Source organism: Mastomys coucha, unplaced genomic scaffold (assembly GCF_008632895.1).
Source record: "Mastomys coucha isolate ucsf_1 unplaced genomic scaffold, UCSF_Mcou_1 pScaffold7, whole genome shotgun sequence".
NCBI lineage: Eukaryota > Metazoa > Chordata > Mammalia > Rodentia > Muridae > Mastomys > Mastomys coucha.
The window spans coordinates 102,967,385-102,980,709 of record NW_022196913.1 but is presented as its reverse complement, the minus strand read 5'-3'; the positions used below and the strand labels follow the sequence as shown (position 1 = coordinate 102,980,709).

At 38.2% G+C, this 13,325-nt stretch overlaps 1 protein-coding gene and 1 non-coding gene across 3 annotated transcripts in view; both read left to right on the top strand.

The window, feature by feature from the left end:
- Nucleotides 1–13,325, top strand: part of Adcy8 (adenylate cyclase 8) — a 217,131-nt gene that overhangs the window by 37,736 nt on the left and 166,070 nt on the right. For both annotated transcript variants that reach the window (XM_031358847.1, XM_031358848.1), the window contains exon 2: nt 8,784–8,933. In XM_031358847.1, coding sequence (XP_031214707.1) covers nt 8,784–8,933 — 150 coding nt within the window. The remainder of the gene's footprint in view (nt 1–8,783; nt 8,934–13,325) is intronic.
- LOC116082903 lies at nt 9,660–9,804 on the top strand. Its single transcript, XR_004115518.1, has one exon. It is a non-coding gene; the product is annotated as a small nucleolar RNA SNORA48 (small nucleolar RNA).

Below are 13,325 nucleotides of genomic sequence, written 5' to 3'. Positions count from 1 at the left end.
TCTTTCTTTTGGAGGGGAAACTTGGAAAGAAGATACCATATGACATGTAAATAAAAAAAAAAAAAACATTTAATAAAAAGAAAGAAAAAAATCCACACAGTCTGATTTCAGAGTTGACACTGTAGCCACTTCTTTACTCTTTTTCCTTTTTCCTGAATAGTGAGTCGTAGGTATAAACACTCTTCATAAAGTAATGTAAGTACTGAATATTTTAACAATCCTCAATATCAGAAATACTCTTACCCTGTGGAAGCACATGTATAATGCATCATTTATCTTGGGATAAAATGGAAAATGAAACATTGCTTCGTGGACTATACTTTAGGAAACAAAGGACTTCATATTTCATTTTATCTATTATATATTGATTCGTCTCTCATATAATACATCCTGACAGTAGTTTTCCATGTCATTTCCCCTATCTTCTCTCCTCCCAGTCCCACTCTTTTCCCAAGATCCATCCCTCCTCTGATTCCTCTCAGAGAGAAGAGGCATGCCAGGGATAGCAACCAAATATGGTCTAATAAGTTACAATAAGAATAGGCATATATCTTCATATAAAAGCTGGACCAAGCAACCTGGTAATTCAACATAGACATGTTATGTGGCAAGATTCTTCCTGAGGAGACTTAGTACACGAGTCTATTCTCTCCAGATAAGGAGCTCATGACAGACAAAAGTATGGCTACCACCAAAGTCCTATTTGATGAACCAATAAGTTTCCTGGTGAGGGATTACTTGCAGGAACAGAAATGAGTCAAAGACATGTGTATCTCCAAATTCCAACTTGGTGACAGATCACAAAAGCTGGAAACCTGGAGCACACTACACAGCCTGCAGGTTGCTCAAGAGACTAGAAAGTGTCCGTTCCAGGTGATTCACTTGGTTGAAACTTCTTTTAGTTAATTTGGCTGGCTTCTGCTCCTTCCAAGCATCTGGTCTGGCCTCAGAGTCTTCTGTATAGCTTGGCTTGCTGAGATTCTCAGGAGTCTTTATCCTTCACTTTGGGAGGGAGGGGCCTGGTGAAGCTGACCAGTTTCAGGGACTTCCTGAAACTATTTGGGTTGTTTACCTTCTGATTTAATTAAAGATCTTCCCTGCAGTATAAAATGTTTCAATCTCAGAGGAAACTGTTACACAACAATTTGCAAATTTTCTGGTTATATTGTATGGATAGGAAGTGTCTCCTATTGGCTCATAGGCTGAGTGCTTAGTTTCTTGATAGTGCCATTACCTGAGAGGCTATGGAAACTTTTGAAGGTGAAGCCTCCAGGAAGTATGTCACTCGGGGAATGACTTTGTAGGTTATACCTGTTTCCCAGTCTCATCCAACCTCCTTGCTTTCTGATTGCCATGAGGTGAGCAGCCTTCAACCTTACACATTCCAGATCCATAATGTTCTATTTAACTGTGGATAAGAATCAGTGGAGCCAAAGACTGGGGGCTAACATCTCTGAAACCATGATCCATAAGCAATCTGTCCTTACTTTAAATTATTTCTGTGAGCTATTTGTTTACAACCAGGAAACTGACTGACTGACACACTGAGATTCAGCATTCCACTATGCATTTCTGCTTCTTGGAAGGAAATATTCTCTCCTGTCACTTAAATGGGAATGTTGAAGCTCAAAGAGATAAAGTGACTTGCTTAGGTTTATGCAGAAAATACATAGTAAAGCTTAAGGCTGTAAACCCAGATGTGTAGTCACAACACTCCAGCATCTGGCAAAGGCAAAGCGTTGAGTGGGAGCTATTTCACTTGCTTTGCCAGGATCCCCAGGCCAACCCACCCTAATTTTCAGAGTCCAAACAGCACTGGGGGTGTGAAGACTGTTGCAAGCACTGGATTCCTGCTTCATGAACCTCCATCCATACTTCATGTTCACCTTCTGTGGCACTGCCCTCTGTCTGATGTGTTTCTGGTAATGTTCCAATGAATGTCTCCATGAGGACAGACTTGAGTCCATTAGCAGTGAGGCCTGGATGTGGGCATCTTCTTCTAGTGATACATGATAGTATACTGTGGCTTGCAAAAAAGCATAAGCCTGAGCTGTTTACCTGTGTGTAAGTTGCTCTTGGAGCATTCATTTTACTATTAAGTATAGATATTATGATGCCCCTGGGAATGCTTTTGTGGAGAGAAGAGACGAAAGTGAACCTTCTGACAGGCACAGAGCTGAGTTCACTGTGAAATGCTGCATGAATATCTGAAGTGGAACATATCTAATCCTCAGACATACCCAGAAACATTTACCCTGCCTTTAATATCTTGTTTCTAATTTCTTAATTCCACTTGGAAATCAGTTCTTGCTTCTGGACTGTGTAGCATGCACTTCCCCTAAGGCTCTTTCCCTTTGTACAGACTTAAGAACTGAGCCACAAAATTTGTGTGATAACTCAATTTATAAAACGCTCATCTTTCAAACATGAGAAACTAAGATTAATATCCCCCAGCACCTATGTGTAAAAGCAAAACTAAAAATTTACCATAGTCGTACATCCTTGTAATCCCAATATTAAAGAGTCAAAGACAGGCAGATCCCTGGAAGACAATGGCTATCTTCTTTAGTTTAGCCTACTTGGCAAGCTCCAGGCCAGCGAGACAATAAGAAACCCTGTCAGAATAGAGTAGATAGCATCTGCAGAGTAGCAATTGCAAAGGTTGTCCTCTGGCCTACACACACACACACACACACACACACACACACACACAAATGTGGTACCAAGATCTTCCTCCTTGCTGGGGATGTCCAGGTACCACTGGTACACCAGCCCAGAGAAGGCAGGGAAGAGAACAAGGAATCTACAACCCATGTTTCCCTAGGGGCATTAGACACTGATACATGCAAAACCAGAAGAGAATATTGGCCCTTACACTCCTGACTGAACTCCAGTTCCCCTGAACCTCCTTCGGGTCCTTTAGCCAGGTTTTTCTTCGGTTCCTAAGTCAGACTTCCCTGTAAGGCTGTTTAACTTTAGGCAAGATAGGCCTTTCTGAATTTAAGAAAGTTCAGAACTTAAGAAAGTTTCTGAACTTAGGAAGTTCCTTTATATGCCAAATACAATCATTACTGAGATGAAACATATATGAAAAACATTCAGCAAAATGGTCCATATTTAACATGAATTCAAGTATGTTATATTAACTATAACTTGGTCTTTCACTTAAAGTTTTTGGAATATCCAAAATTTTAAAGAACATTCATCCTATGGACAAACGACCATACAAAGTCCATAAAAAAAAAAAAAATCAGAAGACAAGCTTATCATCTTGGTTCAAGTCATATACCCTACTTCAATAAATAAACGGAAAATCATTAAGAAAGACTCATAAAGTCTACCCAAGCTTCCACAAATATGTAAATGCAAGCACACATGTGCACATACATCTACACACATGTGAACAGGCATTCATACATAAACCCATGCCATAATCCATACATATGACAAAAAAGAAAATAAAACTGTGGAATGCTCAATAGAACTTGCTCCATAAATAATCTTGAATGGAAGCATTAATATAAAGTAGTAAAGTCTACCAATATCTGTAAAATATCCATGCTATTTCTTCAAGATCTAATGCTTAGTATATTAGTTCTGAGTGAGAGGTAGTTTGTAGATACAATATGAAAACAGAGGTCCAAGCTGAGTTGTATAGTTGGACAGATTATAAGACACAACAGGTCTGAAAGAGCACTAACACCCAGAAATTCTTTCATGAGAATAGCACATGTTATGTTTAGTGTAATAGTAATATATTTTTAAAGCTGCAACACAATGTGAGTATAGTGTTTACATAATTAATGATAGAATTCCTTTACTAAAAAGGCTCCTTCTGAATTTATCTGAATCTACTCACTGTCTAGCACATTTGCTATGTTAACATTTGTTAAGGATATTGTTTGATGTCTTTATCACTGTTGCTGCGATAACATTATTCATCCATATCTTGTACATGATGATTAGTGAACATAGGGAAGCTATTCATTCATTCATGTGGCCATTCATCAAATACTTAGCACACATGAAATACAGAGCAATTTATACACACATTGTTGAGCATTTATCTATTGTGCAAGGCAATGGGCATCAGTCAAGCTGAAAAACCATCATGTCTTTATGGATATAAGTTAAAATTCTGGAGTGCTGATACACATTAACCAAACAGACAAGAAAATAGGTATAAAGTACAATTAAGGAATAACACATAGGTTGTAAGAATCACAAATGTAAGGGAAATCTGACTATGATGAAGTAGCTATGGAACGCTTCTGGGAAAACTACAATAAAACTGAGAACTGGAGAGTAAAACAAATTACCAAAACAACAAAGCATCATGAGGGGCATCCAAGGCAGAGGGAATGATGTTCAGATGTCTCCAAAATGAGAAAACTTGAGTATCAGAATCTGTGTAGATGTCAGGTAAGCCTAGGGGCCCCCCAATAAGCTCATCACTGAGAGCAGAGATGTATATGATGAAAGCTGGCTAGCCAGACTATCCATATCAGACAGCTCTGGCTTCAGGTGAAAGGCCCTGCCTTAAATTAGCAAGGTGGAAAGTGATCTAAGAAGATTCCTAATGTCAACTAAGGTCACCCAGTGCACGTGAACACATGTGTACACTCACACATATACATGCAAACACACATTGTCAAACATGTATACACACATGCATAAAAAAAGAAGAAAAATAATCACAGGCTTATATAACTTGGTCCATACCTATTCTGGAATTGGGTATCATTAATGTTTACTGGTGGCACTGTGCCTCATCATTTTTTTTATGGGTCTATGAGTGGCTAGGAATGGAATCAATTTTATTTTGACATTGCAGACTTGCTAAACCCTATTTCATTTATGTAAAGGTATATATGGTGAATCATATTACTTGATTTAATAATAAATTATCCACAAACTTCTAGGAAAAACTCAGTCTGGTCGAGATGTTTTATCCTTTCTATACATTTATGCCTTCTGTTTTCTATTATTATGTTTAAGAATTCATTTCCTATGCTTATAAACATATAAGTTGCAGCTAATCCAGCTATGTTAGTTTTAGCATATCCTATTATTCTAGCCCAAGGTAGACATTGGGACATACATCTGCAATGTCAGCACACAGGACGCTAAGGCAGGAGGGTTGTAAGTTCAGAGTCAGCTTTTCCCCAAGTAAGTGAGCCTCATAAACTGAGTTGGAGAGAGTTCTCTACTTTCGGTTCTCTTAAAGAAATAAAATAGTTAGATTATTTGTCTCACAATTATTTTAGAGTTATCTGATGAAGCCATCAAAATTTGTTGCCTCCCTTGTAAAAAGATTTTTAATTGTGATTATACATATTTAATTTTCCCTTTTGTTGAGTCAACTTCAGAAATATACTGTCAGAAACATCACAATTATATTTGAGATCTTACTCACATTCAAATCCATAATTAGGATTACTTCCTAAATTCTTCAAAGCCTTAAATTTCATGTTTTCCTAAGCCTTTCTTTAAGCCTTTATCTACTCTTTTATACTTTTTATCATTACTGGACTTGTAAAGAATTGTTTCTGTTTACTGTCCTTGACAGAAAAGAAACTATCAAGTTTATTGGTAAAATTATCAAATTTTACTTTTTACTTCATACCTTATTGTTCCTATTGTGTTGCTTCTCCTTATATATATTTTGGATTTATTCTGGGGCTTCTTTTGTTTTATTTGGTTTTATGATTTTGATAATTCCTTATGCTCAGTGGCCAACACATTCATCTTTAACCAATCTTTCACCAGGTTCTAAATTTTGCTTGGTGATATTTTCACTGTCCTCTAGGCATAATTTTCTATTACGAGACTGTCATGTATTCCTAGATCAATGGGTTGTGTGGATTTCTTTTAACTTCTAACCACGCTATGTTTTATGGCTGTTCTTTTGTTCATCGCTTTGGAACTTGATGGTATTTGTAGCTACATCACTTACTCTTCTGTTGATGTTACAAATGCCATGATCAAGGTAATTTATAGATGGAAGAGCTTAGCTGAGCTTATGGTTCCAAAGGGTTAGGGTTCATAATAGTGGAAACACCATTACAGTAGGTGGAAGTCATGGTGGTTGGTGCTGGTTGCTGAAGGATCACATCTTCAATTGTAATAATCAGGAGGAGATAGAGTGTCCTAGCAATGGCACAAGGCTTTTGAAACCTCAAAGCCAAGTCCCACTGACATACTTCCTCCAGGATGGCCATATATCCACAGCCTATCCAAACAGGGCTGCCAACTGGGGACAAAGGATTCAAATCCTTAAGCTTATGAGAGGACATTCTCATTCAAACCACCAAGTAACCAAATTTGTTTGATAATTATTTTTTTTTAAAATATGCAGGCTAGCTTCTGGTCTTGTCATAAGATGTGCTTACATTTTTAAATAGATTTGTTAGGTACCCCATTTAGTGAGCATTAATTGAAAGATATTATTTTTTGATAACAGTAACTGCTGAAAGTGCATTCCTAGAATATTGATCTATAAATAATTATATTAATTTCATTATATCTTGCATTGTATATTTTGAGACTATAATATTAATGTGTTAATATTTTCCTGATATATTCTTGATGCTTTCCTATTATATAATGACCTTATTCACTCTTAGTAATATTTTTTAAAATCTAGTATTTATGTAACACAACTCACTTTGTCTTGAATTTCAGAATTTTTAATATAAGTATATTATAGGAACATTTAATCAATAACATATAGATTATTTCTTCATATTTAACCTAGAAATAATTCTGAAACTGGAAAGTAGATTTCCAATGTCTAACACTGTCATATGACTGTTTATAAGATTCCTTTTGGCTTTTGACATTTGGACTATGATGTATCCAGGCACATCTTGTTAACATTTAGCCTGTATGGACTTTACGGAGTTTCTTAAATCTGAAACTGCTTTCATAAACATTGGAAAAACATTGGTTCTTTAGGTGAATTATTCTGTCACCTTCTCTTTTCCTTTCCCTATGACAATTTAAGTTATAGGTATGTTATAGTTTTTAGCGTTGCTGCACACATTATTAAAGCCTTTAAACAGTGTTGTTCCTTGAAATAGGCTAATGATCCTTATCTCACCTTTGTGCTGCCTTAACATCATTGAACCAAGAAGTGTTTGTGAACCCTGAAAGACCAATCAGGAGCCAGTCCAATGCAATCACGCCAGGGTCTTTATTCAAGCTAGCTCAGGCTCACCTCACTGCTGCCCAGCAGAACTGTTCTGGTGGAGGAACAGCCCTGAACATTCCTCCAGGCAAGGTTTTACAGAAAGCAACAAGCAGAGGTGTTTCTAGCCTGACAAACAGAATTGGTGTGCTACTATAGCCTTTAGCATAATTGGCTGGTGCTGGGAGCCATACCTTAAACTTAGCTTCTAATTTCTTCCTAATTGGTGGTTGTTAGGCAGGGGCAGGCTTGTAACCTGGAGGTGCAGATTTGTTGGGGGAAATAACCTGGAGACTTGTGTTAGAAGCAGGTTTGTTGGGGGAGATTAACCTGGAAACACAGGTCTTGGTGGCGTTAGTCTAGGAACTGGAGCTAGGCTCGAGTTTTGTTGGGGAGTCACTTGGAAACTAATGCCAGCCTTGAGTTCAGACATAGGTCAGGGGTCTCTAAGATGGAATCTGAACCCAACATTTGGTCTCTCAGGATCATGCAGTGAATGTTTTCATTTTGGGACGAGAGTTTCCATGTATGTGCAAGTGTGCACTCGGGAATTCTGTTCTGTTTGTCTTTTCATTCATTTCTAGCATTCTTACCTTTTTTCTTTAGCCAAGCAGTATAAAGCATTGTGATGAATTTTGACTCCTAATTCTGACATCTGGCTCAAGTCAGAATGGCTGTCTCTATTGACTATCTTTCTCTGGAGACAGATACCTATTTCACTGTTTCTTTATTTGCTATATACCTTTATTTAATGTTAGGGAACTTGTGAATGCCGGGCAAGCTTTTCATCATCTGGAACGGGTGGATTTTATGTAGTTTCATTTTTGCCAATGTTTAACTTGAATGGAATCAAGTGAAAATCTTTTCCTCTTGGTCTGCCATTCAAATCTCAGTTCAGACCTTTGATGATCAGTTCAACCACTTTTTATTCACCCTCTGCATGTGCTGTTCAGAAAAGAGTTTGTACAGTAATTGTAGATATTAAGAAGGCAAGTCAGTGGTACAGTACTTAGCATGCCCCAAGCCCCAGGTTCAGTCTTTATTCACACCCTAAACTTTAGATTCTCACCACAGGTCCTCTTCATGTAAGAATTTATTCATTTATTGTTTTTAATTTGAGGCGTAGTATCACACAGTAGCCCAGGCTAGCCTCACACTTACAGCCATCCTTCTATCTCAGCTTTATGAGTACTGGTATTACAGACAGATGCCTCCTTTAAGGGATTCTTTCTTTATGTTAAGCATTATGTTATCTTTTTTTCTTGAGTTGATGAATAGAAAGATGTGGGAAGGTGAAGTCAAGGGAGGAGACTCACAGCCTTTTGTGCCTCAAGTTTCTAAGGAAGGTTCAGACCTAGATTTAAGGCCAGAACAATGGCTTTTAATTGTGTGGAGTTGTCAAAAAAGGTTTGTTTGAAAAGTGGCTTTGGATTCAAGATCAGAATGGAAGTAGTGTTCGACTAATGTGGCACAAGACAAGACATGTAGGTGACTGATAAAAACTTCCTGCTAAAGTATTTACTTGTCTTAACCTTTCCCTCCTAGCAGCTGCTGTTTGACACATCTAACCAGGATGTCTGGAATTATCTCGCAGGTCCTGGCCCAGGTGGTGCTATTCATGTGCATGAATACAGCAGGAATCTTCATCAGCTACCTTTCAGACCGTGCCCAGCGCCAGGCCTTCCTGGAGACCCGGAGGTGTGTGGAGGCCAGGCTCCGCCTGGAGACAGAGAACCAAAGACAGGTACCAAATGCAAGACTGTGTCTTACACATCCCAGAACTAGCCTTCTATCACAGGACCCTTTATTTCTTCCAAACACATCCTGCTCTGAGTGTGTTCCCTCCAAGTTTATGTCATGGGTTCCCAGAATCTAAAATACTTATATTAGACTTAGAGTCAAGTACATTGTTCTTATCCTCCATATTGTTTCCTACAAGAAATAAATGCACTTACTAAATATCTCCCTGATACCTATACCTGACATCGCTGTTTGAGACCAAGGCAGTCATTCTTAAAAATGACCAGCACTCTCATATTGGACTTCCCTCTTTAAAACTATAAATATTTTCTCACTACATAGAAATGTAAACTGTAAACTCATAGTAGATCCTGATCCTTATCAAATTGTTCATACTTTACCCTGTTTTTAAAGCAGGGATGTTTCAGTGTACCTGAAGCTAAACCCAGACTAAAGGATGAAACGGGCAAAGCAGTGTAGATGGAGTTAAAGGATTAGAGAAATTAATTTCTGTTTGAAATAAATGTGGAAATAATCTTGGACATATCGATTGGGAATATTGTATGGTGCTTATAAAATAGCTTGTAGCAAGTGATATGTTTCTCTAGAATGAAATATGCATTCAGATGGTGAAGATGTGCTCCTATTACACATATTAAGATGTGAAAACTCTATACCTCCCATTGCTTTTTAAAGCAATTGTTAAAGAAAGTATTAAGACTGTTCCGAAACCCCCTGGCAATGGGCACAGAGACCCCTTGTTCATGGTGTTGTTCTTACATCAGTCAGGGGCAGAGCAGGCGGCAGTCCTTTGTCTATCCTAGCTTGATGCCTGCCTTGGTGGCCAAAGCCTTTTCATGCCTAAGGGCACAGTACCCCCACTCCCCCAAAAAAGACTGTTCTGAAAACCAGTTTTCGAATCAACATACAGCCCTTAAATTTGCATGTTTCTGGGAGCTGTGTGCATAGCAGATGCACTAGCTATGCCACTGCGGGCTCTTTAGTCTTATAGTTATGCACATTCTGTAACAAACAAATTTTAATCCTTCACCAATGGACTGGGACCTTACACAGTAACTGTGAGGGATTCATACCTAAAAGGAAGGGGAAATAGAAGACAGCGCTTTTTAAGGATTCATTTGGTGAAATCACAAGGCATGGATGTTGGAAGTCAATAAACCCAGGTGTGTGTTATAAGGGATGTGACAGACAAGTTGGATCCAAATCTTCTGGGCCAGGACTCATGGCACAAAAGATACCGCTGATCATGCAGATTCTGCATCAGCATTAGAGAACTCAGAAGGAGAACCATCTAAGTCAATGCCTAAAACAATTGTGGAACCTCCTTAATAGCGGTATTATAGATTCTCTGAATAACCTGAGGATCATTTAGAGAAATTATTTCCCAAAAGGAAAGGACTTCATACAATAGAGACGAGATCTCTGAGACTGTGTATTTTGTTCCTGTGCAAAGCAGAGCTCTTGCCAGACTAGCATGTCACTCTTTCCATGGGACTGGGCCAACTCAAAAAACTGCCATGTTAATAATTCATTCAGCTGTTCCTGATGGTCTATCACAAGAGCTGTGTTGTGGGTGAGTCTCCCAGGCTGCTATTTGCTTTGTTTATGGAATTCTGGAGACAATGGCAATTGGTGCTTCTTATCTTAAGGTTTTACCTTTTTTCCCTGTTCTTTTGTTCCAAGTATCTTTTGACCATTGTATTCTAGCAATCTAGCTTGATGTATGAATTCTTCTGCCATCTCTAATCTTAATTATTTATTTTCTGTCTGTGTATGAGAGAGATAAAGAGTGTACATATGTATGTGTGAGAATGTTTATATACATGTATGTGAGTGTATTGTATGTATGAGAATATTCATATGTATGTAATATACATATATTTGTATGTATATATGTGTATGTACACGTGTATATGTGTGTGTGAGTGTATATATGAACGTATATGTATGTGTATGTATGAGAATTTATATCTACATGTGACTATATGTACATGAATGTGACTGTCTGTGTACATGTGTGTGTGTGTAGTTGTTCTTGTCTGTGTGTTTATGTGGAGAACAGGAGAGGAATGTCAGGTGTCCTCCTCTATTGCTGGCTAATTATTATTTTTGAGGCAGAGTCCCTCTCTCTGATGCTAGGACTCCCATTTTTCTTGTCTACTCTAGAAACCATGAAGCCCCAGAGATCCACCTGTCTCTGATCCCTCAGAGTTGTATGAGAGCTAGGATCCCAACTTTAGTCTTCATGACCATGCAGCAAAAGCTCTCTCAGCTGCTGAGCCATCTCTCCAGACCATTGGTATATATTTTTCACTTCATAGAAGGAGAAACGAATCTGTCGAGATGATAACTCAAACTGTCCAGATGCAATTAACCCAAATGTCAGTAGACTTTGGGGCATAGTCTATTGCTTCCTGCTGGAATGGCCTATACTCCATTCACCAGTCAGTATCTTTCTTTGTATGTGAATCACATTAGATAAGGTGTATATAAAAATACAAATTTATGAATCAGTATTGTCGGTTTCCTGGATGAAAGGCAGGAGAAACTATCACTAGAAAATTCTTTGTTGTGAGAATTAAGAAAAAGATGTTGTAATCTTCTGAAGTTTGATTAATTTGCTCTAAGCTCCCTGGTAGCTGTGAGTTCCTCACTGTCTGCCCAAATGCTCTGGATTCTCAAATGAAAGACATACATGCAGCCTTCTATTTTAATATGCCTTAAACTGTGTAATGGCTGGGTCACTCTCAAACTTCCATGTTACTAGAGTCTCCCCTTCAATTATCCTAAATTACTACTTTCTAAAATCTGTATTCCATCTTTGCTACCACAGACCCAAATGTGGGGGTCCTGGGGGCTGCTATTCCCCAGATCTTAGATTATTGTACATTCTCTCTTCTACAGCTCTCAAGCACAGATCTTATTACTTTCCTGGCAATGGCAATTCTACCTCCTTCTTCTTTGGTCCCCTTGCCCATGAAGTAAATCCTAAAGTCCCTCTCTGTGTCTCTGTCCAGCCATTGGCTGCATGAAACTATTTACCAATTAGGACTAGCTCATAGCAGGGACCTTCAGCATCTCATCTGTCAGATTCCCCATGCAATTTAGGAACCCATAATGAAATCCAGAACAATCTTATAGACTCATGCTCATAGATATGATCAGATATTCCTTAGATATTGCCCCTCCCCTTCTCTACTATCTATGATAACTTACTCTGTATCATTCAGTGCTAAGGTTATTTCCCACTAACATTTGGTCTCTGCTGCAGTTTTCCATTATTCCTGGGAATATCCTTTGTGGTAGAGGGGCAGAAGAATCCAGCAGAAAATACACAGGTTCTTGAATGAGAATGCCCTGGATTTGAAATCTTTGCTTCGTTACTATTTTGGTCAGCTGAGTTTAATCTGAGTCTTTTTTTTCTCCATCCATAGCAAGGATATAATGATATCCTGCCTGAAAAGCCTCCTTAACAATTGGAAATATTGTGTGCAATGCCTTTGCAAGTCAGTGAAGAGTTTCCATTAGTGTTATTTTGTATAATTATTTATGTGACTCAGCCAATTCAGCTCAGTCCCAAGAGGACTCATTTGGGAAAACATTATGAATTGGCTTGTCTCATTTGAAATGAGGTAGACTTATTTATCTGAAGGTTAGACAAAATGGTGTCTCTCCTTAAATACATAGCAGCTAGACCTTATCATCATTAGACTTCATCTGCATTTTTCAAAATATTATGTGTCACTGGCAACATACATCTCCATTTACCTCTTAGAGCTAATTATAATACTGTAGTGGCTCATAATTCTCTATGGTGCAAAGGAGATACCAGAAGAACCTAAAATCAGACACCAAATGCTATCTGAATAATCACTCCCAAAGGATCATACAGCATTTTTTTTTCAAATAAAAGGCAATGGTGAAGAAGCCAGGTTGAACATAAATTATCAACTTTTGTGGGATTTTTCAACTATTGGCTTCATCTTATGGTAGGATACACAGAACAGAAGTAATCAGATGACTTTTATGTTCAATCACAAGTCAACTCATTAGTTATATGTTGTCTATAAAGGAGAGAGTTTAGCCAAACATTAAGAATAAAATAGGGACCATCCATCAGCCCCTAGATTTATAGCTATTTGGATAAGAAAGGACACATAGCTCCAAATGTACCTGTGCCAATAGTGGTTGGGTCACAGCTAAACTACAAGCATACAGAACCTTAAAGAAACACTGTCCAAACTTATCCGCTAACCTGTGGATACAATTCAGCACAGTGAATTAGCGACAAATACCCCACCCTGGGTAAAACATGTAAGAATATCTTGAACAAGTACAAGGTTTGTAGCTATAACCTGTAAATATTCTCATGCTT